At 40.5% G+C, this 26,366-nt stretch overlaps 1 protein-coding gene across 3 annotated transcripts in view; it reads right to left on the reverse strand.

Annotated features, from left to right (window-relative positions):
• Window positions 1–10,957, reverse strand: part of LOC131258289 (paired amphipathic helix protein Sin3-like 4) — a 39,883-nt gene extending 28,926 nt beyond the window's left edge. Inside the window, exons 1-8 of one of the 3 annotated variants that reach the window (XM_058259518.1) lie at window positions 10,675–10,957; window positions 10,032–10,172; window positions 9,752–9,929; window positions 9,316–9,414; window positions 9,018–9,200; window positions 8,621–8,924; window positions 2,005–2,141; window positions 838–864 (exon numbers count right to left, since the gene is read on the reverse strand). In XM_058259518.1, coding sequence (XP_058115501.1) covers window positions 853–864; window positions 2,005–2,141; window positions 8,621–8,924; window positions 9,018–9,200; window positions 9,316–9,414; window positions 9,752–9,929; window positions 10,032–10,172; window positions 10,675–10,754 — 1,134 coding nt within the window. In that variant the 5' untranslated portion in view covers window positions 10,755–10,957 and the 3' untranslated portion in view covers window positions 838–852. Of the gene's footprint in view, window positions 1–837; window positions 865–2,004; window positions 2,142–8,620; window positions 8,925–9,017; window positions 9,201–9,315; window positions 9,415–9,751; window positions 9,930–10,031; window positions 10,173–10,674 lie in introns of those variants that run through there. The other 2 variants (XM_058259517.1, XM_058259516.1) reach the window with 2 other exon arrangements.
• Window positions 10,958–26,366: the final 15,409 nt, after the last annotated feature.

Here is a 26,366-nt window from a genome sequence, read left to right on the forward strand (position 1 = left end):
TGTGTAACAAAAAGCGCATCCACTGAGCACCTGTGCTTCTGTCATATTTTATCCAAGTAATAGAAGTGTTTTTCCCTACAAATAAAAGAACGAATTACAGATCCTCAACTAAGGCTTTGCATGGTATACTGGGGTCTCAGTTCAGTTAAGCATGGCCCATGGTTCAGCAACCAAGACCATTAGTCACTTAGGCCTTACCATGGATGGGCAGCGCCCCAACAATATGACAATACGACATTCCACACTCATGCTAGGGTGTTGTTATGACCCTTGATACAGTGGAATGACCGAGCAAGATTCATGTAGCCGACCCCAATTAGTCGGGATAAGACTTGGATGATGATGATGATCATGATGACGACAACGACGATGATGACTCAAAGCTGTGGATCTGCTCTTTGCTTGACACGGTGGAGGTGCTGGAAAGGATTTCTATGAGATTTGGTGCTTGGTTAACATGGCGATTCTTTGGGCCATCTAGAGAGAGAGAGAGGAACGGCTGCTGCTTCCAGAATTCCTCCTCAATTCCCTGGGTGCTAGCCTCGATTTTTAGGGGCATCTCAGAGTGGCTGTTATGTATTTTGACCTCAGATCCTTGTACTCTTTCTTCTATGTTTGGGTTTTGGGTTGCTTGGCTTGTGTTGGCCTTGGCTCTTGTGTTGTGTTAGCTGTTTTATTTTAGTTGTTTTGCTTCTTTGCTTTTGTTATCCTGTATGTATTTTTCTTTTCTTATTTTGCCTTTGGCATTTTTGCTTATTAAAATCTCAAGCTTCAAAAAAAATGATGATGATGATGACGTCAACGACGACGATGAGGCCTCAACAATCTCCTCAATCGAACAATAGTAACCTTTCAATTTGTGGCCTACAAATACACATTTAAGAAGATATACAGAAATTGTCAACATTCAAACTGAGAACTGAGAGAGGCCCAAAATTTGTAGATACAATCTTTCCAAATTTGAGAGAGATGTGGGTCGTGGTCCACTGATGGCAGGATGCAATAGGCCAATGCTCTGGGTTACTGAACTTGGGCCAACTTGTAATTGCTGAGAATATAGACTAATGTATGACGAGATATTTTCAAGGCAATATGTTCTTATGTCACCCACCATAGGGTGGAGGTTACATCTAGTTGATACTAGTAAAGAAGAACTCAATCACTACAACACATCCATGTCCCAGTCTGCATCATAAGGGTGTGTTTTTTTTCTTTGGAACATTATCATAAAAGTGGTGTACCACTTCAATCAATCTTATTTCATAGCCCAAATCCATCACCACTGTAGTTATGTCAAGTGACCAGCACACCCATCTCCATATGCATATCTGCCATCACATACTTGCTATATTTATCACTTGGAAATTGAACACTTTACCGGAAAAAGCTCATATTAGCCCAGCATGCACTGATGCTCTGTGTCCCTTGGTGCTTTCAGACATGATTGTCAAATAATTGGCCTTGACTGTCATCAGGTTTGCCCCACTTCTCATGGGCCACCACAAAAACAAGCTTGAATTTATCGGAGGATGCTAACCTTACGAATCGACTCTAATGAATGGACTATTCATACTGATTATTGCACCTTCTTCAATCCAAACCATCCATTTTTCTTTTTTCTTTTTCCTTTTTTTTTTTTTACAGCATTGATTGCATGGGAAAGTTCCTCTCATCACGCTTAGCTTCATTGATGCTACATGCATTAACTTTGTTGCTCTACAATCAAATGCATGATATGATAGAATACAAAAGTGATGGCTGATTATATCAAATTGTAGAGAGAGACTCTCAATGAGCATAATTGTACACGAATTTAATAAACATAAAATGAATTTTAATAGTTTGGGCAACTGCAGTTACCAAACATTGGAACTTCAGTTCCAAGAACAGGCATGGAACAAGCACAGAAAACAACAGGCTACCATTAGGGACAAGAACTATTAGATACTCTTAAAAAGCCCATGAGAACCTAAGAAAATAAGAAACACGACAAGGAGGGCATACCAAAGTCTGCAATTCTGATCTAGAAATTATTTCCTTGCTGTAAATATGAAGGCATTTCAAGAACTCCTGATAAGTGTCAGGATTGCGCAACCTCTCCTTGACTTTTTCACAGAAATGAAATTCTTGAGTGTATACGCCTGCCACAAAAATTGAACAGAAAAATATTGGATCAGATGCTTTTAGCAAACTGATAAATCATCAGCCTCACACGCATGCGCACACAAATGAAATTCACATGTAGCATCTCCTTGACTTTTTCACAGAAATGAAATTTACATAAATATTTATCAATTCACAGCCACAGATATTGAAAAGAAAATTATTGATTCACATGTACATACATGTATTATATCATTGCACTAATTCTGTGTCTGAGAGCACGAGCATGCATTGCAACAGTTCTTTTATAAGTAACTAAGAATTTACAAAGGAAAAAAAAAACTAACAGTAAATACAACAAGGGACCCCAGAACACTACAGGGCACACACTGAACCAACAAACAGAAACGGAACATAAACTACAAAATTATGCTTCAGCCAGAAATGCCCACGCATTGAAGGGAGGCTATCTTCTATTCCTAATCAACACTGCATTTCTAGAAGCACCCTCAGTATGTGTTGCAACAGTTTAACAGAGGTAAAATTAATGCATAAGATCAAGCATTTACAAACGCATCTATAAAAATAAAATTAAAAATAAAAATCCAACTACATCCAACAAAAGGGACATCCAAAATCAGACATCAGAAAGGATGGAGAAGAAAGTCTATCAGGCAATCGTAACAACCTATAATGCAAATATTATTGATAATGTCACCGATACTCGGAACATTGCCCATTGGGAATAAGGTCACACATGCAGGAGAGACCACACATGACAGTCCCTCCACTCCAAAGACACATGGAGAGAGCTTTGCCTTGAGCCTAACACGGACTAAAACTGCTAGCTCGAGACCACCCACCAAACCGGCACATTCTGCCTGAACGTCGACACCGAAGCAAGTTGCGCACCCAGCCTACAGTCTGGGCCTCACATGTCTCTCCCACCTCAACTGTCGAGACGTCACGGGCTAACAACACACGCCCCTCTCCCATCACATGTCCCCACTCATTTACTGGCAGACAACGCCCCAAAGCTGACAGAGAACAGACCACGTGTCACCTTCTCAACAGCCTCCCCATCACCTTACGACTGACAAGGAAGAGATGAACTCCACGCATCCTTCTTAACTCCCAATGCTCTGCTGGAGCACGGGAGGCATGCACCACCTTCTTCCCGAGCAGTTGTGTTACGCATTTCCATCACTCCATCGTCACTAGCCATTGATAAAACCCCCACCTTCCTTCCCCATTCAAGACTCGGGTCTTCCTTTACCACCCCTCACTGCCACTTTAATCTTACCCACCACAACGAATATCCTCTCTGGCGCCAGTAATTACTTCTTTCTTCTCACATAATCCTCGCCAACCTAATCTTTGCACATCCATCCGTTGTTGGTTCCACCACATCCACCTTCCCAATGCATGAACCCACCATCATAAAAGCCTCCATGAACCATAGCTCTAATGGCAACTCCCAAACCTGAAACCACGCCTCCTCCCATCCAAAGAGCAACCTATCAGCCCACCTGCAGAGCAACTCCACCAGCCCGTCCCTGACTAGCCACCAAGCGTGAAGGACCCTATCCACCTCCACCTCCGAGCTTAAAGAAATCCATACCTCATTTTCAAAGAGGGGTTCGAGAATATTCTAATCAGCAGCCACTCCACCACTTCCAATCAGCCATTTCTTCACCTCATATGTGGCAGTTGCTCCCTTAACCTGCGCCACCAGGTTCCATTTGGAGCGCCTCTCAACCATTCTCCACAACTTTAGGGTGGACTCTTACCATTGGCCCATCTTCTCAGTCGTCACTCCAAAGCCATCTCTCCTCGCCCATTCTCCCCTAATCCTCCGCTGTCACTCCAAAGCCATCTCTCCTCGCCCATTCTCCCCTAATCCTCTGCCTGCATCTCCCCTCCTGCCACACTACCCGCCCCTAGCTCTCCCCTGAGAGATTCCTTGGTGATTGCATCCCTATAGGAAGTTCTAACTACCACCACCCTCTCCACCCATTTACCTTCCCAAACTTTCCATTGTCATCCTTCTTCTCCAATTCTTCGTTATTTGATGATTCACGGACTCTGGCCAATATTTAGCCCTTTGAACGCCTCAAAGCTTTTCCCGTTCAACGCCTTCACCACAAACGAGACCACCTCCACCTTCTCCAAACGCATAACCTCTCTAGACTCTTTCCGCCTCGGCACCACCACCTCCCTCACTGACACGACTCTACCGAAAAACCTTCTGAAGTTCAACTCTATCCACCCCTCCAGGAAATTTTCCAAAAAGAGAGTGAGGACCTGAAGGAGAGGCCTAGACAATAGAACTCACTTGTTCCCCTCCAACTTTTGTACTTGCACCCATCTTCCTTCCTTGGTCCCTTCCTTCGAGTCATCGCCATCTATAGTCAATCGCTATCAATCCCCCGTAACACCAATATCCTCTCCTATATTTTCACCTATAGTCAATCGCTATCAATCCCCCATAACAACAATAACCTCTCCTATATTTTCACGAATAGGCTTCTTCCCCTTCCCTTACACAATAACAAGCCTTCTTCCCATTTACACACCCCTCATCTAGTTTCTATCCCCATCTCCTTTCCTACCCCATACCAGGCTGTGATCCCCAGACCAATTCCATCCCCATGGTTGCTAAGATACCTCGACTTCCTCCACCCCAACAATGGCCTGCAGCTCTTGCCCTCCTTCCCCTACCTGCTATATTGATGTAGACCCTCTCTAACTTTTCGTCTTCGCACGTGGCCTTTGAGCTCTACTGCTAATCTACCTCACATCCTACCACAATAATCAATCAACATCTTTCAAATCAATGGTGGATTCCCAAGTTTTGCACGAAAGAGGGAGAGAAAAACCCTAGTTTTAACAATGTTTGGTGGTTTTGATTTATCAGTCGATCACCTTCTTATTCATTGCCCGCTTGGTGCCGAGATCCGTCAGGACTTTATCTCTCGTTTCAACGTTGTTGACTGTATCCCTTCCTCTGCGTCCCCTCTCCTCGCTTATTGGCATGGTTTCAAGATGGGGAAATTGAAATCCAAGGTTTGGAAAATGGCAACTGTGGCCATCTGGTGGGCTATCTGGAAGGAGTGCAATGATAGATGCTTCAACAACGTTCACGCTTCTGCCCAATCTGTAGGATCGAAAGCTAAGAAACTTCTAATCGAATGGGCTTCAAATATGCCTACCCTAGCTGGTTTTGATTTTCTCTTTTTAGGGTTATAGCTCTGTTCTTTTTCGCTTTTTCTCTTTTCTACTATCTCAGCAACCCCGTTTGTATCTCTTTCTTTTTCGGCTTCAATATATTCACGTTACTTTAAAAAAAAAAAATTTTAAAAGAAAAAACCCTAGCTTTAATGCTAGGCTGTGGAAGATAAGTGGATGTGTGCGAGAGAATGCGAGCATGAAGGGAAGAGATTTGCTGACTTTGGGTTGCAATGGATCGGGTTCAGCTCAACCCGACCCATTTACTAAACAGGCTAGCAATGCCATCTACACATGAGCACACGTGTGATTATGAGACGATGGCAAACACGTGCAAAGATCAAACTCCATGTCGCTCAGTAATATCGGAATAGTGGTGTTGAATTTTTCAACCCTTGGCCTTAGGGTTAGTCTATATTATTTCCTCATTGGTGCGAGGAAGGGAGTATAACTCAACCGGTAGTGCGTCATTTTCATTTTTCATTTCTTTCATTCTTAATGAGCAATGAGAATAAGAGGTGTTATCTGTTAAGTTTGTTATCATTCGACATCAAGATATTTCCCACAGGACTAACCCTACAATGACAACTCAGTTGAATTTAACCAGCGAGTTCATGACAGACTGAAGAAATAATGATCTTATGATGCTTATAGTATGTATAATTGTAGAAAATACTTTCTAGGACCTTTCTGAAGTGTTTGGTTGATTTTTTTTTAATTTTGTGGATTGCCCTTTTTGGTTGGTTTTTACATTCCCTGGGATTTCCATTCACCAGTCTTTCTTCAAAAAAAAAATGCCCCAACTAAAAAGCTGAGGAACGAAAACCATTGTAGCTAGGGAAACAAAAACCAAGGAACTAAAACAGAATATTAGACTTTTCTGAGGTTTCCCCGGAAAACCTAGTGTACCAACCTAACAAAATTTAATGATTTCCCAACGAATTCTAGGCAAACTCTTAACATTTTCAGGAATATAAAAATCAGGGAATGAATTCCCCAACAAGTAACCAAACAAGCCATCTTGAAACATAGTGGGTGTGCAGCAAAAGGATAAATAACTGATTTCATGGGCTAAGCCTCACAAGGAGTTCCAATATTCATAGTTACCTACGAAAGAACTTTCAGTATATTTGCAATTGCAAGCCTGCAACCCACTCCCACCTCCCCTTTAATTACACAAGCACTAACACCCATACCAAACAGTGGACTATAAAGAACTGATTTCATGGGCAAAGCGACACAAGGAGTTCCAATATTCATGGTTGCCTACGAAAGGACTTTCAGTATATTTGCACTTGCAAGCCTACAATCCACTCCCACCTCCCCTCTCATTACACACGCACTAACACCCATATCGAGCAGTGGACTATAAACGTGCCTAAATCCATACACAACAAATGCTCACTAGGGGCAGTTTGGATTGGTGGAATCCTCTGGAAAACTGAAATCAAATCAATTTCCCACATGTGATGTTTTCCCCTGTTTGCTAAAATAAATTTTTATTTGTGGAGGTTGATTTCCATTTCCATGATCTTCCTCGAAAAACTGTGATTTTCATTTCCTCAAAAAAATAAAAATAAATCTAGATTTCCACGATTACAAATGATGGCTCTAGTGACAATTGACCTTTTAACATTTCTATGAAATCATGTGTGCTAAAACCAGTGTTCTAAATAGATATGCTATGCAGCAAGTAGCTTAGCCTTAATGCTACATAGCTCATGAGAATAGCTTAAGTCGTGCATAGCTTACACTACATGATAACTTGCATAAGTTGCATGCTACATAGACTACACTACATGCTACGTAACGTAGCTTAGCCTTAATGTTATGTAGCTCATGAGAATGGCTTAAGTCGCATGTAGCCTACACTACATGATAACTTGCATACGTTACATGCTCCATATCTCACATTACAAGTTATTTTTCATTACAACATTAAAATCAATTAATGTTTTCAACGATTTGTTACATTTTTCTATTTTTGATATATATATATATATATATATATATATATATATATATATATATATATATATATATATATATAGATACTTAAATCTTTTTAATGCTTTTAGCAAAATAATACAGGTAACAATATTAACTCAGTTTTGTTGCTCTTTCTTTGCATTTATACACAATCATCACAATTTCTTGTTACTTTGGTTGCATTTGGTTGTACCAAATATCATGAAATTTTATTAAATTTCATTATCAAACAGTCTAATTTGGCGCAGAATATCATGAAATTGGTACAAGGCTACAACCAAGTGCAACCCTGATCAAAAATCTAAAAGTAACATGTAACCTGTACCTCAAACTACATAGCTTATGCCTCACACTTCAAAGGGGTGAATGCCACGCTACACGCTATTCACTAATTAAAACATTGGGTAAAACAAATAGGTTAATTAACTTGGATTCTTTTTGACACATCCCTTTCCGAGACCCCGTCATTTTTTTTTCTCGAATATCAGTAGTAGGTTAAAGTACCATTCTCGAAAAACATTCAACACATTATCCTAGCTCTGCAATAGAAGAGAATATTTTCCGCTTAAACCCACACTTCTTTTATTCATCATATTCATAGATGTGGCCTTAGAGGTCTATAGGCCTAAATACTAAAGATGAAGATCTAAAGAGATCTTTCAAACATAGACTTCACTTTTTCAAGCTACCTATGACATAATAAATTCACTAAAAGATTATCGTTGAGACTTCTAATAAAACAGGAAACTGACCACCTTCTAGAAGATTCAAAATGTTATAAAAGATCTTCTCCAAAACACCTAAAATACCGTGCGTATGGGCTGTTTTTACAACCATCCCATGGAAGATGCATTGTAAGTAATTTTTAAGAGCTGCCAATCACATGTATGATGGAAGTGAGTCCCTCTCTAGATGCATGTGTGGTCAGGGTCTGCATCCAGCACTATCAGACGTAGGGTCCATCAGTTGGCAAACAACCATCCGATCTAATCATGGCTCAATTGGGCTGCATCAAGTTTGCATCACAAACCCTAGTATCATCAGTGTTCAGGTATAAAGAGGCAAAGAATATTGCGAATTGCATTTAAACAGGATCTGATTAACGTAAATACTTCTGCATATATCGTTATGAGTAATGATGGATATTCAACCATGAAATTGTAGCTCAATAACAAACATATAATGCATACTATAACAGGCACATGTACATCTTCAGCAGATATAAACCCCAAAAACAAGGAGCACTGCATGCTACCAACATACATATGCATAGTATCATATGGCATAATTGAGAACTCACTTCTCAAGGCATTTTTATCATCATAGGAAGAACCAGAAACAGGATGCACTCCAAAGTTTTCAGCTCCTTCCCCGCCTGGGTGTAACTGCTCGGCAGCAAAGTCATCACCCCTCCTACCAGGTTTCCGTTTGTTAGAGAACCGCTGCATATTATCTAACTCCCTATTGCTGTCATGCTCCAAATCTTTATCATCCCGATCTCGTCTTTTCCGTTCCTTGTCAACTTTAATCATTGCTTTATCATCTGGATCAGGACGGTCAACACTGAGATCGCGATCAGCGTGGTAATTCACAGCTCTCTCCTTCTAACAAGATGGCAAATAACAGTCGGTTAGGCTGGTTTCAACAGGTCATCCAATGAAATTCACGAGAGAGAGAGAGAGAGAGAGAGCAACTACCTTTTCTCCATGCACTTGCCGGGCCGTGGGCATAGCCAAGCTCCTTTCATCCCGACGCAAGAAATTTCCAGGTAAGGCTCTTCCGGAAGGAACATGCTGCATAGAAGCTGTCCCAGAGGCATCAGGTAGGAAATGTGTGAATTCCTCGAGCAAATCATGATGTTCCTGGAAAAGCAAGGCTACCTGCAGACAAAACAGACAGATGCATCCCAAACTCAGCCTTCAACAACAAGAAAATAAAACAAGCAAAGTCCTTTCCTAATGCAGAGAACAGAAGTATACTGTCGCATGTATATACCTCTTGGTAGACCTCAGTAATGGATTTGTGCTCCTTTCGGTACATATTTAGAATTTCTAAGAAAGATTTGTAAACTTGTTCATCATTTTGGAACCGAGTCTACAAAATAGAGTATGAGTCAAATCATAAGGATCAATAGAAAGAAACTAGCGCCATTGAAACTATGGACCTCACATGATTAAGGGTGTGTTTGGTTGAACAGCCAGATCATTGTTGTTATGGCTTCCTTCCCAAGGATATTCACACTTGATGTTTTGTGCAGTGTGGAAACTGGACCACACATTGGGCAGGTTTCTATTTTCCAATATCAACAAGAAGGTCCTTTTTTTCTCTCAAACATCCTTTGCAGTGGCTGTTTTGGCTCATTGTGTCCACCATGGGAACTGGGGAACACGCAAACACACCCTGAGCAAGACAGCTGAGATGGGATTCTCACCTTTATTTTGTTAACGAAATTGATCGCTTCCTCAAACTCGACGGGCTTTTTCGGCGGAGGATCATCGTCGAGGGTGATCTCATATCCTTTAGGCAAGAAGGTATTGAAACCCAAGATGAGATCTCGGTGCCCTTTGAATAACTCTTTTACCCTTGATATAACGCCAGTGGTATCAATCCTGAAATCAGGAAAACAAAAAATCAGTTGAATAAGCCAAAGATCGTGAGAAGAAAATGAAAGGTGGAGGCAAGAAGGTTAAACAGTCAATCAAATTTCAAACCTTTGGGCCTTGAAATCTTTCATAACTTCAAGGAACTCATCATATTTCTCCCTTTTATCCTGAAAAATTTCCTTCACTGCCTTGAGATAGACCAGGGCATCGTTCGTAGTTAGCTTCTGTGCACTGGCGGGTTGCCCGGACCTTCACCCCAAACACCAAACAGGCACCAAAACTCAATCAATCCCGACAGATCAAACCCATGTATCCTTAAAAAGGAAAGCAAGCAAGTGAACGAAAGGGGACCGTTAGTGGTGGCAATATTTCCAACGATATTTATCCGTTCCCCTCCCCGTCTAGGACAGGTCAAAGAACAAAATCCGCACTTTCACGTTTCTGCCCCAGATCGAAATCAGACGAGCCTCAGACCAGAAACACATAGGATTTCTTATTTGGGGCAGAAACGAGGTATCAAACCAACCCCGAGATCCAAACATACCCTAAAAGAATAGTGCAGAAACCTAAAACAGCAATTGAAACTTAAACAGGAATTTTTGAAAATCCTGATCTGCATATCATATTACAGAGATTCTTCTCCTTAGAAACTGAAGAATCAGCAGAGAAAGCTAAAGAAGAAAGCCTTTGCAGAAGAATTCATCAATCTGAGAGAACTGAAAAGAAAAGAAGGAGAGATTTTATTTCTTACGGATCGCCTCGCGAAGAAGCAGTGTTCCGCTTGGGCTGAGAGCCCGTGTAACCACCACCGTCCTCTCGGGACCTTTTCATCTCGGCAGCGCCGATCCAGATGCGGAATCCAATTCGGGCTTTTGAATATGAACAGATCGGCACTTGCGTGAAAGGGGAAACTCCTAGTAGCCAGGAGAAAAGGGAAAGAGATAGCTTCGACAGAAGGAAACGATCCACACAAGAAGAAAGCGGGAGAAAGAGAGAGCCGGGAGGAGGGAGGGAGGAGAACAACAGATCCTTTGGAGATGGTTATCTATGCTTTGCCTTAGGGGTATGTATGGTAAGTGCCCGTACGTGCGAGCTTCGTGGGGCCCACCTTAATGTGTAGATGCATCCAGCCCGTCTATCATATGATCACCCTCAAACGTTAGGCCTAGATCCCGGAATTCAGTCTGATCCATGACTCAGGTGGGCTTGGGCCATCTAAAATGAACAATGGGAACACTAGGGAGGTGACGAGGAAAGTAGAAACGTCCACGGGAGGATATGGGTCCACCATATTGTGCAGGTGTCATCCAACCCATTCACCTGGGGAGCCGCACCGGATGAAGGGCCACTTAAAAACTCACGTGAGCCACAAACGTGAATATATACAGGCATGATTGTGCATGCTACTTGTGGTGTGTCCCACTTGAGTTATGGATCCGAATGATTCCCGGTCCAGATTCACGGTTTGGATTTCATGCACATCTGTGGCGCTATACGGCTCAAATGTACGTTAATTAGTTTTAGTTATTCCCCTCACACGTGTCTGAGGAACATCCAAACCGTGCATAAGATGCTGTCCTTCGATCTTAAGCAATGGGACCAAAAAATTAGCTGGACCCCATACAAAAACCTACTTGGGCCGTCCCCTCTTAGCCGTGGGAGCGGATTAGGTGCTCCCCACTCATCCAAGACGGTGGGACCCTTATCAAGGGGGCCCAACTTGTCGTCCATCCATTTTCAGACTAAGTTTTAGTGCATAAGCCCAATAATAAAGCAGATCCAAATCTCAGGTGAACCAAGTAATAAGAAACAGCAGTGATTAACCACTAAAAACTTCACGTGAGCCACACAAGTTTTGAATCAAGCTTATTTCCTTCTTTCAGGTTTTTGTGGCTTTATCAATGCCTTGGATGACAAATAAATATTATGGAAATATTGCAGTAGTGGGCCCAAAAAAATATTTTTACAGACCACTATTTCCTATAAGTATGGTCCACCGTAAATTTGGATCTTCCAGACAAAACAGATGGAGAGCATGGATGTACAAAACATGTATCAAGGTAGCCCACAGTGAGGACGAGGGAGGCTGCACCTAATCTGCTCCCTGTAACTGTTATCTCTGGCACTTGAGAATGCAAGGTGAAAACGTTTTTTACGGTCATTTGTGTCACCTGAGAATGCATGTGGCAGGAAGATACTGAGCTCCCTGAGACACGTGACAAATCTACCCAGCCTATATATTTCAAGTGACCATAGGAAATTAAAAATTAGTTAGATTCAAAAATCATGTTAGCCATACCACATCATTCAAAGTTATAAACTTTTTCAGCCAAGGAAGTTTTGTATCTGGATGATATTTGTGTCTACAGCTTATCTGAGTGGTAATAATTTGTTTGGATGGCATACAAACATTATAATATGCTCCTGTTCCATTCGTGTGGCCCATATGAGTTTTGGATCTAACTTATTTTAGATTTCATTGTTAACGTGGCTTTGCAAAACGGATGGATAAAGTAGATTTGTCGAGAACATTTCCGCGGGCCCCACATAGCATCCGACCACGAGAACCTAACGAGGGGAAGGAAATCCGCGTCCGTTTTCTCTATGTTCGCGGTCAATTGGAGGCGGATTGCGTGGTTTACCGACCTAGGCAGTGTGTTCACCTGGCAAAGTTCTCTGGGCCCCAGCATAATTTATATGTTATATCCTTGTTGTCTATTCATCTTGCTATATCATTTTAAGTCATGAGCTCAGAAATAAGACAGATCCAAACCTTAAGTGGACCACACCAACGATTTGACGTATGTGACATGTGCATGATATCCGTACCGTACGTCCATCATTCACACCAACTAATCGGGGAGCGCAGATTGCATACTAAGGAGGCGTAATAGGTGAGCTCCAGATCCACCCAGGTGGGTGGACCCCTGAGTGTGGGGTCCACTGTGATGTATGTGACTACATCAGTGCCACCAACCAATGTTAAAAGGTCATTTTAGAGCATTACCCAGATATTGAAGCAGTTCCAAATCCGAGATTGATGATAGACCATTAAAAACTTAATGTGAGCCACACAACTTTAGATCCAATGTGATATTTGTGTGGTCTCTTCATTTAAGTGTTTATCACCTTTCTCAATAGGGTGGATGGCAAATAAACATTTTGATGGAATCTATGAAATTTTTAATGGCATGGTCCACCAAAATTTTGAGTCAGCATCATTTTTGGGATCATGGCCCAAAATGGGCTTTCAAAATGCTTGGACAAATTGGATTTAAGGCACATAGATCACAGTGTGCCCCACTGTCAGGGTCCCACTCACCTCCATGGATCAAGTGTCACCTAATCCACTCCAGCCGAGTAAACCCAATAAGGCCCGGGGTGATATACATGTCTTATCCACTTTACCAGTTCATTTTAAGGCATTATCTTAATGAGAATTGAATGCTTATTATTGAAAATTTCTTAGGCCATAAAAGTTTCTGGATAAACATGTTTTCTTTTACATTTTCTCTTTACCCATATCTATGTGACCTTATGAACGAATTGAATGACAAATAAGCAACTTTGTAAGCCCTAGGAAGGTTTCAATGGTGGGCCTCATTATCCCCATCCTTCCTATGCTACGGTTCTCCTTAACTTTGGATATTCTTTAATTCTAGCCTCAGGCTCTTATATGAATTAGTAAAATAGATGGACAACTTGGATCAAACATACACCATGGGGGCCACAAAATTTAACGGGATGATGGCGTGAGAAGGGTAGGGTTGTCAATGGTTTAGACCTAGAGTCGGTCTTGGCCAAGATTTTGAACCATTTTGGGTATGTCGTCAAGCCAATCCATTCAATTTTCTGATTTTGCATGGCTAAACTTGACTCATTGACACCCCTAATAAGGATGTGTGTGGACTCGAATTCTACAATGGCCCTCCAGTGCTGAAATCGAATTTTATTCGGTATTTTCTTATGTACTAAGTAGAGTCTATTGGGCCCACTGTGAAAGCATGTGTTTTATCCACACTATCCATCCATTTTTACAAGTCATTTTAGGTATTGAGCCCAAAATTGAAGTATAACTAAAACTCAAGTAGGGCATACCACGAGAAACAGTAGAAATATTGATTTCCGTGAAACCTTTTTAAGGCTCATAGTGATGTTTATTTGTCATTAAACCTATTCATGAGATTGCATATACATGGATGAATGGAAAACACAAATATAGCTTGATCCAAAACTTTTGTGGACCCAACAACTTTTCAATGGTAGATTGTTTTCAATGGTGTGGTTCACTTGAGCTTTGGAAACGCTTCATTTTTGGGCTAAAGCCCTACAATTTTCTAGTAAATGAATGTACAGAGTGGATAAAATGCATAAATGATGGTGGGTCAACAAAGTTTACTCAATACGCTTACTTAATCAGCTTCCTCCAATACCATGGTAGTGTTGTTACATGCTCTATGGGCCCACTATGATCTATGTATTTTATCCATGCTGCCAAGTGTCTATTCATTTTACCCCTCATTTAGCACCGGCCAAAAAACGAGGCATACTCATATATGAAGTGAATCACACCACAGAAATCATAACAAACATTGAGCAATCACCATTAAAAACTTCCAAAAACCCAATCCAGTAGTTGTTTGCCATCCAACCCATTTATTAGGTCACACGGAATTGGATGAAAGTAAAACATAAATATCAGCTTAGAGATCCAAAACGCTATTGTCCCGGAGAAGCATTTAATGGCGGGTGCTCAATCACCACGTTATCCTACCGTGTGGTCCACTTTACCTCTAGATATGGCATTTTTTGAGCTTATGCCATAAAATGAGCAGGCTAAATGGATGGACAGCCAAGATAAAACACGTGGGACTGTGGAGCCTTTAAGGTAACAGATGTCTCTACTCGGAAGCGGATTGGCTGGTGTACCAGACACCACCAAACTGACTGGTGTGTTCAGGTCACCAAGTTCCATGGGTTCTATCATGAGGCATCTGTTATATCTGAACCATTTGTCCATTTGGCGATCTTTTTATAAGGATCAAGCTTAAAACTAAGACAGATCCAAATATCAAATGGACCAAACTCAAAAAAACAGTGGCAGATTGAACATTTACCATTGAAACCCTTTCAGGGTTCACAAAAGTTGATATTTGTTTTTCCTCCTCATCCAGGTATGTTTGACCTCATGAACAGGTTGGATGGAAAATAAATGTTACGGTAGGCCCTACAACTGTTTTAAGGGTGAGAATTATTGTCCCCACCGCCATATGTGATGTGGTCCACTTTAGTTTTGGATACGACTTATTTTTAGGCTCATGCTCTAAAATGATCTAGCCAAATGGATAAACGGTGTGGATATAATAAATACACCATTGTGTGGCTATGGAACTTTGATCTCCTTTAAACTATTAGTACAGATCTAGTCTTGGCTCCCTTCCTCCGTACTCGAGGGGTAACTGGGAATCCCAGTTCGCCATGGTGAACCAATGGGGGGTGCAAAAAATTCTGTCCATCGAATAGTGAGGTGCAACCACCGCGGTGAACCAATGGATAGGAAACCCAAAGTGAAAACTGATGGATTCCTTGTTTGGCCCATAATCATGCAGTATCATAGGACCCATGCATCATATGCGACCAACCATGATGCTTTCGGTCACACATAAAAAAAACATAAATAATAAAAAATGTCTAATTTGACCATCAGTTGGCGTTCACCACTGGATTCCAATATCCATGGGCTTTTTTGCATTGTTTTCTATGGGTTGAGGCCCACTATAACGCTTGCATGACATCCAGCCCGTGCATCAGGTACATGTCATAGTGACGATGGGGCCCCAAAAATCAGTCAGTCCACAAAGTCAGGTAGGCCCCACAACTTGAATTTGTTGGTTCTCAAGTATTTGTTATTGTCATTGGTGGTGTGAAACACGTATTAGTTTGGACTAATTTTCTACTGCCCCATTTTCATCTGGGGAGAGCCCATTTTTAATGGGTTGAATGTCCATCCACACACCACACAACTATTTAGATCGGCTGCACGCAACCATAGGTGCAGCGACTTCACCCACTCATTTTCTTATATGTGTGCGTGTGGGCAGAGCCAATTAGGTCCGGCCCTGGCCTCAACCAACATGGCGCATCCCTGACCACGGGCCCACCTTGATGTTCGTGTAGTATATCCACACCGTCCATCTATTTTTCCATGTCCTTTTAGGGCATGAGACTAAACACGAAGTGGATTCAAATCTAAGGTGGACCTCACCACAACACCACGTGAAACAATGATGATTGACCATTAAAAATATGTTGTGAGCCGTTTACATCCATTTTTGGCACCCTTACGTGTGCTAATAAGAACGCACTACATGTAAACATTACGTGTTTGGCGTGGCCAGAATCATACTTGCAACCGAAGGAGATCTGCATTTGATTTTCCTTCGGCATTATGCATTATGTCACTAATGCAACTATACATACTCATATTAGGTCCTTTGAGGATGATGAATTGTCATACGCCATATGGCTATGATAGACATGCCCATTAAATGAGGAGTATGCCTGATACGGTTATAAAAGACCTGTTGAGTGAACATATCATATCTCACAAGTATATATGATATCATCCGGAGGGCTGTCTCTTATAGTCCTTCCAAAATGAGAGATTTTTTCATAAATGTTTGGAGAGCCGGAAGTAATCTAAAATATTTTGAAAGTCGAAAGTCGACTCAGTATGCAAGCCAAACATGACCTGACCTCAGACTAAAATCATAAAGAGACAATTAAACTTACACTGAATCCCATTATATAAGATGATTGGAATTAAGAGAATGAAAGATCTGATCTATCCAAATGATATATCCATATCGGTGGTCAATTCCTCCAACACTCTAAACCATCACCATATGGGTGATTGAATAGAGAAAGGGGTTTGATCTAGATTATCCAACACCTGCAAGTGGACAAGGTGGGCCATCAAGAGGTGTTAGATAATGTTCACAGCCCCAAGTGTAGGGTCGCGATGTAGTAATTACTCGGTAAGACCAAGGTCGAATCCACATGGACTAAACTTGTACATATTCTGAAAATAACTAGAAGTAGAACTATAATAAAATCTAAACCTAAATTTGGAATAAAAGAGAGAAATTGTGAATGATTTATCAAATATTAAAAGGAAATTAAAGCGCCAAGGATTCACTTGTAGTTATCAAGATGTTACCTCGTTTGATTCACGAAACACAATTGAAATTGGACTCTTATCCTATCCAATTAGAAGATAAAAGTTTTAAAGCACAATCTAAACTTATCATTTAACTAGTTCTCACATAGATGAATATTATGATGCTTGGAAGGGATTCCATTATCCTACTATGCCTAAGAGACGATGGTGAGCAACAAGATATACCAATCTCACAATCTTATAATGGAAAAGAAGATATTCAAAGCTATTGCAACATCTATTATAATTTAAGTTACAATAAATCGTAGAAAAGTGAAAATATTCCTTAATAATCAAACTAGAAATTAATAAAGTTCAACATAAACAAAAATTAAAGCAAAATAAACATTCCAACACGCTACAAGCTTCACCTCTTAGCTCTAACCAATAGGTTTAGTTAACCATAAACATGATTGAACTAAAAGCTCCTAAACAAAACATGAAAATAAACTAAAGAAGATGAAGAAAAACACTTAGGAAGCTGCTCAACCATTTGACTTTACTTCTTGAACCCTATAAGATGATTTTGGGACATCCTAGGGACTTCGATTTATAGTTGCGAAACTCTATCTTTTGCACCGCCTTGGAATTTTCACAAACCGACCTTGAAACTGCCTCAAATTTACACAGCCGTGTTACGCATTGGTCAAGCCTTAAGTCACCTTCGGTCGGACCGAAGTTGAGTTCGAATCACGACAGGATTTTATTTCAGCAGTTGCCTGATTTCGGTTGGACCGAATTAATCTTCAATCGAACCGAATTAACTCTGAATTTCATCATTGGTTGCTGGATTGTTTTGTGCGATTTCGGTAAAATTGAACCTATTTATTTTCTGCTATGAATTAAATAATCTTCTCTGGTCTTTTCTTCATCCTTTATACTTGGTTTCTTTGGATCTTTATTATGTGAATTCTTCATTCTTGGTCTCTTAAGATCCATCTTTTGCCTTGGTGATTCATGAGCATCAAATCCATACTTTTAACATTATTTTAAATCAAAGCTCCCAAATTAACCTTACAATACAAACATGTATAAAATATACCCATTAATATCATGTTCATAAAACCAAGATATGAACAAGGGGAAGATATGCAATATTTGACTGTAACACCCCGTACTTTCCAGTACTCGGGTGTTACCGTATAACCAAACTTAGTATAAATACAAGCCTGACTTAAGTAAACATTCACGTTCATCCTAGTTTAAATCTGACTGTTGAAAGCAGTCTGCACCTATGTATTAAGCTATCCATCCGTTGATCTTTGAGACGAACCATCATGTCATCAGCGCAACCCATTGTTACGACTTCGATAACCTCGATGGATGGATCAAACCATCCAATAGTCGTATAATATTTAATAAGTATAATTATTTTATTTTACACAAACATAGATCAGGAAAAGATTATAGATGTAAATTATTTATCATATAGAAGTGTATGAAAATATATTATAATAAGAGTAATACGTATATATTTAATGTATATAAAATATTATGAAAAAATATATATATTATATTAACTAAACATAATGAATAATAATTTTATAATATATAATTGAATTATAAATATTAATGTAGTATTGAATATTTTTATAAACATGTATACCAAAATTTATTAGATATTTGGATAAAATTTTATATTATTTAGCAATGTGATTTTAAATAGGATATTGTACAATTTTCAATTCATGTATAATATGAGACTGTATATTTTGAATTATATATTAATAAATAGGAGATCAATGGCATACATATAGTACTATGTTAATATTGAAATTATATTTTTATATGTGTATGAGATTTGAATCATTGAAATTATAAGTAATGTATAGTAGTAATAACAAAAATTATATTAATATTAGTATCGGTTAGTAATATATGACGAAAACCTTATAAATGGCTCATTAAGATCTTTTAACCGTTGACGTCCAACTTCGGAATCATCCGACCATTATATTGACGAGAAACCCACCATCGTGACCTAAATCAAGTTGTGAGCCCCACCTAGACCTGAGATCTGCCTGATTTTGGGTCAAAAGACCTGACTACGCTTCCAAGGAGAATGGCCGGTGCGGATTTTCCACAAACATTACCACGGGGCCCAAATTAGGGTGAGTGTGCACCAGTGCTAAAGCACCTGCGATGCACTGGATGATCCAGCTCAGTCAAACGGGTTTGACCCGTGTTCTCTCGCAATAGGAAAGGATTCCCTTTCCGTTTGTTTTCTTCCAGCGAACGGACTGACGTCCATTTGTTTCAATGGTGGCCCACTAGGGGGACCCATCTTCATGATCTAAACCGTCCATCTTGTCTGGACGGTTCCTCTGACCAAATCCCACCTAAACCCACACCCTGGAACTCGTTTGTATGCACACAATTCTTGGTTCAACCTGGTCCTACAAACACCTTATTTTTAAAAGAGGAAACCTATCTGCACACTAGCAGGGCAATCCGCGTGAGCTGCTCTTACATCATCTTAGCGCTCCATTCTCAAACGGATCCCAGCCGTCCGTTGATTTCACGTGAGCAAGGGTTTCTTGAGGAAAACCGAAGCCAAAAACCTCCCTTCCGCCAACAGTTTTTCAGAAAACTGGTAGCAGGATTACATCCCAGCCCTTTATTTGAATCCGATGGCCATAGGGAGATCTAGGGCTCATTACAAAGGCATTAGAATCGAGAAAATAGGAGCTCATCCTCCATTTTTGCAGCTGCAGCCAAAAAACTAGCCGTTTCCATTCTTCCTTCGAACCCACTGGCGAAATGCCTTTAGAGCTTCGATCTTTTGATTTCCTAAGCTCTGTTGGCAGTACAGAGACAGCCCAGTGGCTTCGTTTTGAGGAGAGGAGTTGTTGTTCGAAATCCACCATTGTCGCCCGGTCGTCTTCCTCGTCTAGAACGACATTGTGTCGCGACTCGGGCAGGGCTGATTCGTCCATGGTGGAGTTCTCACAGAGATGAGAAGGAAAAAAGAGAAAGGAAGAGAATGAAGAAAGAAAGGAAGGAAAGAAGGAGGAGAAGAGAGATATGAAAGAAAAGAAAAAAGGGAGAGAAAGAGAGGGAGCCTGACTCGGGAGCCTGACTCGCTGCCTCTTCACGAAGTCACCACATCGACTTAGCTCGACTGAGGCTACATCAGGCCGGGTTTGACAGCTACTGTTGGGTGTTTCCAGCAGTAGGAAGGAAGAAGAAGAAGAGAGAGAGAAGGGAGGTTTCAGCCGGGTTTGATTGCTACCGAGTTAACTGGACTCGGCTCGGTTTGAGTCGAACCGGTTAGTCTACTTGTTGGGTGTTTCCAATAGTAGGTGAAGAGGGAAGAAAAGAGAAAGAAAAGGAGAGAGTGAAAGGGGAAAAAAAAGAGAGAAAATGAGAGTGAGGGGTGTGCTTGTGCTGCACCCGACTCGCTGTCGAGTCACGGCTCGAGTTGGGCCTAGTTCGGCCATTTCGGGATGCTTCCAGCTGCGGGAAGGAGGAAAAGAAAGAAAAGAAAAGAATGATAAGGAGATAAAGAAAACTAGCAAAAGAAGAGAAGGAAGAAGAGAGAGGAGATGGAGTTAACTTGGTTTCAAACCGAGTCAACTCACTGAGTCAGGGCTGACTGAATCCCATGCCATTTAGGGACCATGCTCGGTCAGCGGATCAACTACATTGGGGCTCCCAATCCCGAGCATAATGCTAGGCACCGTCATCAGGTAACCTTTCCAACCGAGTCCAAATCGACTGAGTCGACTCGACGAGTCAATGCTTTCTTTCTAAACTAGACATGTCTCATTATATTAATATAATTGTTACCACTCTTATTTATTGGGATTGTTAATATTAATATGATTAGACGTTAGTGGAACATTTATGCTAGGACTAATTATTAGATAGATAACTTAAACCCTAGGATATGATCTTAAACCTAGGTAATGCGTGGAGCTTGGATCTAATGGTACGAATTCATGAATTGTGTTAGGATTCAATTCTATAAGGCGCAAGCAGTTAGCGTTACCAGAAGGTGATTCGGTTCCTGATCAGGTGATGATTCTTCCCCTTGAGCTTTTCATCTTCTCATTAGCTTAAGTAATAGTTTTTATTAAAAATTATAATTGATATCTCTCTCTTATAATCACATGTGTTAGCTGGTGGAAATTGAATTGCTATATTGCCTGCTTAATGTTCATCCTGTATATTTGCTCATACTTATGAATTATTTGTGTATTACTTATGGACTTTAAACTGGTATATTAGTGGGAAACCCCCCACCTATAAATATACACCCATACTTGGGATGTAACCCGACTGATTGTGATTAAAATGGACCTTCGACTTAGTGGTTATTGAGTGGTGGTCTAAATGGATCATTAATGTGGGCCTACCATCCACGGTTGTTGTGTCCAATAGTTTTCAAGGATGGTCTTTTATCGCATGGTTTTGATACTCGCCCTATGAGGCCTATTTTGATAATTGTCATATGTGGCTTGTTTAATATCGCCCTATGTGGCTTTGTTCTGGTATTTTTCCTATATGGGTTCGATGTTTTATACCGTACAACCATACGATGGTAAGCCCCATATACTGTAATATGATTGGCCACTAGTCGACGAGTTTCCATTAAACATCCTAAAATAGTAGCCTCATGAGCCGGGGATGGTAGTAATGAGACACTATGCCCGAGCTGTCGGCTTACGTTGGGCCATGTGCTCCCTGTAGTGATCGTGAGCTTATTCAAAAATGACTGATTGCAATTGGACTAATAACGGGCTGACAAATCATGCACGCATAGCATACTACGACGGCTTGGATCATTATGCCCATACGATTACACCGCGTGTTGAGCTAATGACCAGCTGATCGATTTATGATGATGACTTGGATCACTCATGCCCATACGATTACGCCGCGTGTTGTGCTGATGACTAGTCACATCCTTGGGTGATGACCCTATTGCCTGTCTGGATGTTTTTCCCGGGGCACCGACTGTCCGGATGGTTTACCCGGGTCGATGATTGCATTCATGCATCCATGCACCTAATAAGACTGCATTTACTCTGTTTTGGTTGTCTGAATGTTTTATACTATTTCTTACCTAATGCGGCGGTGTGTAATCTTGAGGAGAATTCACACTGAGTTGGCCACTCATCCATTAAATATACAACCGTATAGGTAATACAGGTAGCTTAAGTAATATACTTGTTTAGACTTGATGAGGAGTAGGGTACGATCGCCAGAGATGCATAACTGTATTTGTTTGAAGGAGCTGCGTGATCTCGCGGCTTATGTTTATATGCTTTCTATTATTCTTCATGTATTAAATCATGTAAATCTTGTACTTGTTTAAATTCAGAGACATTGGTTTGTATAAGTCATTATGGGCAGCTTCTTATATATTTGAACGATAATGAAATTTTCCTTTATGTCGATTTATCCACTTTACACTCATTTGCTTACTCTGATGAAGAAAAAAAATGTACACTCGAATTTGACCATCCTTTAAAGTTAACACTTGGGCTTTTGGGACACGGGTCATATACTCGGGTCCTGAAAAGTCGGGGCGTTACATTGACACTCAACATACTCCCCAACCAACATTTTACTAGTCCCGAGCAAAACATGCATGAAAAAATTCTCAATTAAAAAGGTTCAAGCCTTATTCAGAAATTAATCATTTATGCAATCAAGCATGAATAAGTCGAATTAAGACGAGAAAGTAAGATTTTGAAAACCTAAAGCCGAATCATATAAGCAATCAATCAGATAGGTTCTTTATCAATTACTTAAGAGCGTAAATTCATATATCACATTTTTCAATGTGTTTAGTGAATATCAACTTACTTTCATAAGAATACTATCATTTCATAATGTTAGTCATGTTCACCATATCAAGATTAGTTGAAAACTCAAGTACTAATTCCAAACTTATCTCCTTTTCCTTTTTTTTTCAGTTTTTTATTTTATATCGACGGTCCCTTTTATTTATTCAGTTTTTTCAATTTTTCAGTTTTCTCATTATTTTCCAGTCTTTGCATCATGCATGACCTTTTTATCGATCTTCTGTTTTTTAATTGATTTTTTTTTCCATCTTTTTAAGGTGGAAAAAATTCTCTAGACTCAATTCTCAATACCTATCAATGATGCACATGCTAACTGTTAGAAAAATCTAGCATTATTTACATAAAACAATTTGAATGTGACTTGTGACTTTGATTAACATGATATTCAAGCTTCTTCTTAATCAATTAAATGCAAGAACTTATATCGTAGTTGTAACGCCCTAAAAATCGGGGGTCGAGTAGATACTCAGCTCCCGAGTTCCAACGCATCACTTATGCAACACTGATAATGATGATTGAATGTTGTTTGTACTAGTGCTTTAAACATAAATAGGATTATACCAAATCAACATATCATACTCCAGAGACAATTAAACTATGCTAGCGGAAGATTGTGATATGTATATAAACTGTATAAAAGTAATAGCAAGCCCTCAGAGTATGAATGTTAGTAGGTTAAATAATTACAAGTTTAGTTCTAAAATGTACAAAATAAGATAGTGTAATGTTCTTTATCCAAAACCCTGTAGCCCCGTCAGCGCAACACCAGGACTATATAAACCCGCCTGACAACTGCATATAGGAGAACGCCTCCTCATCGTCCTCGAAGTCCGGCTCTGTCTCGCAGGCATCACCATCACCTATAGCTATGACAGGGTCTGATTGGTGTTTAAAACACCGTCCCAGAACGTGGGAGTGAGCGATCAACTCAGTGGAGCCATAAAGTAAAGGTTAACATGCTGTCAATTCAGTCAAGTAGTAATGATAAAGCAATACAATCAAACATCCCTAAGTACTGTGATTAATGCAAGAATGATATGTAATAATGATGCATGCCCTCGCCTGCACTCCCTCTGCGATCTTCATCTCACGGTCGTCGCATGTCAGTCACTTCTTCAGTGCTCTACCCAACGTCAAACGGCACATGCAATGTGGTGCATGAGCGTGATTACCAAGTTCTTATTAAGCCTTTTCATACAGCAGGATTGAGAAACTAAGGTACCTCCCTTATATAATTTCCCAAACAATGATCCATTCTAGGGTCGTCAGTCCTAGCTAATCTCATACGATGTTGCGGTTACAAGTCGCTACAAAGGGCTCGTTACCTCGATGCATACCTGGTTTATACTCTTGTCTACTATGGCAAGGCTCGTCACCTCAGCGCAGTCTTAGAGTATGCTCGAGATCACTACGAATGGTTGTCCCCTAGTCGTAGGCCGATAGATCGAATACAGTGTCTCATAACACTGTATTCGGCTTACGAGTCTGGGTTACTCACTGGTCACTACAGGGAGGCTCGTCACCCTAGCGTAGGCTGACAGCATGACCACGGTGTCCCATACCACCATGCCCGGCTCATGAATCTTAGCGGATCGAGGTACCAAGGTTAACGGAATTTTCACTGGTGAGTTTGGTATCTTAGGTTCAAACAGTAGCGTCCATATATGGTGAACATATATCGGGTCAATCGGGTTACTTGACGAGCTCAAGTGGAATGAGTGCACCTCGAGTTGATCGACATGAAGTGCGTAAGCACTCCGTGTGGCCTAACCACTGTCGACAACCAAAGTACGGCTCAGATTTTATTGAACACGTCCTGCGTGGTGAAACAACCTCAGCCAACTGGTCAGAACCTGTTACCAATTGCCTGGACTATACCGTAGTCCCAAACACACCCAATTCCAACAAGTACTCATATGAAATAGTCAAGCAATAATGAACAAATCATTCCAATCCTACAACCATTTGAGCATGTTATGAAATACAACATACACATAAATTCACACATTCCATGAGTAAAGCAGACAATACAGTGTAAGTTGCATGGAGGGATTTATACACCTAGTTAAGATAGTTGAGAATCTCATCTCAACACTCACATAAAGTACAATTCACTAAATACTTACTCATACAGACATTTTTATAAACACTTAGACTACAAGTTCCAACATACACGACGTATGTTGGCCGTAATATGTATTAGGACAAATCCTTTCACCAAGGAGCTGTCTCATATACAACAATCATATATTCACGACAATTAATCATGGCAAGCACAAATCCAGATTTCATACGAATCCAGTCATTTCATCAAACACATGGAATACACTACACTCAACATAGTTCATATATATATATATATATATATATCTGAAAAGCGAAACAAACGTCGCAATTAGTATGTGAAATGACACCCAAGTCAGTTATAAATCATTAACCGACATTGAAAGCCTTGAAAGCCATAACCTAAACGTTTATAGTCTGCACCTTACGCCGATAAACTCGTAACGAACTCAGTTTAACCACTAAGTCTTTGTCTACGGCACCACAACAACCTATATGAGGAAATAAGTTAGCTATTTCATCTATTACACTAGTTGGAAACCCTAAAACAGGTTAGGGTTAGGATTCCTTACCTAAGTATGTTGTCGGAAACAAAGGTATAGCGATACAGATGGGGTGGTTGAGTGCGTGGAGTAGCGAGATCGAATCCCAGGAAGAATCGCCAACTCACTCTCTCACTTTCTCTCTCTTTCCTTCTCTTTTCTCTCCTCTCTCTCTCTTTTAGGGTTTTTTAAATTCGTATGGAATGAGAGAGAGGATTTAAGGGGCTTATATACACCCAGAACTAATGGGAATGGCCTTAAGGCCATGATATACTTAGGTTATAGCCAAATAGTCAGTTGTTCCAGCTCAATGGAGCACCTCTGGAGGCCCCTTTACTACGTGCGGTCGGACTTAAGCTCTCTGACATTGGATCTAAGTCAAGCTAAGTTTTGGTTTGATCAGATTTACAATTCGACCGTGGTAGACCAGTTTCAGTTTAACGGTCACTAGTACTCGATCAGGGCCATAAGTGCACCGACATGGGTTGAAATTTTTTCATAATCTGAGGGTATAATTGGGTCAGATTCTGACGGTCTGAATCCTTATATTTGGACCTGCAAGTGAACGACTCAATTTACTTAAGTTTGGGTTTATTTCTTAAAGATATTCGCGTTTCTCACACACTTCGCTCCGGGCTTAAGTTGTGCGTTTCTGGATACTATTAGGACTTGATTTCCGGGATGGTTGTCAAGTCCAACAAGGCGGTCATATTCGTATAGTTTCGTAGTTATTGGACTTTTAATGTGTGGTCCAGGTCCGATACAGAGTTTTGATGTGCTCCCGAGAGCAACGGAGTTTAGAGAT

The sequence above is a fragment of the Magnolia sinica genome, chromosome 10 (assembly GCF_029962835.1).
Source record: "Magnolia sinica isolate HGM2019 chromosome 10, MsV1, whole genome shotgun sequence".
Taxonomy (NCBI): Eukaryota; Viridiplantae; Streptophyta; class Magnoliopsida; order Magnoliales; family Magnoliaceae; genus Magnolia; species Magnolia sinica.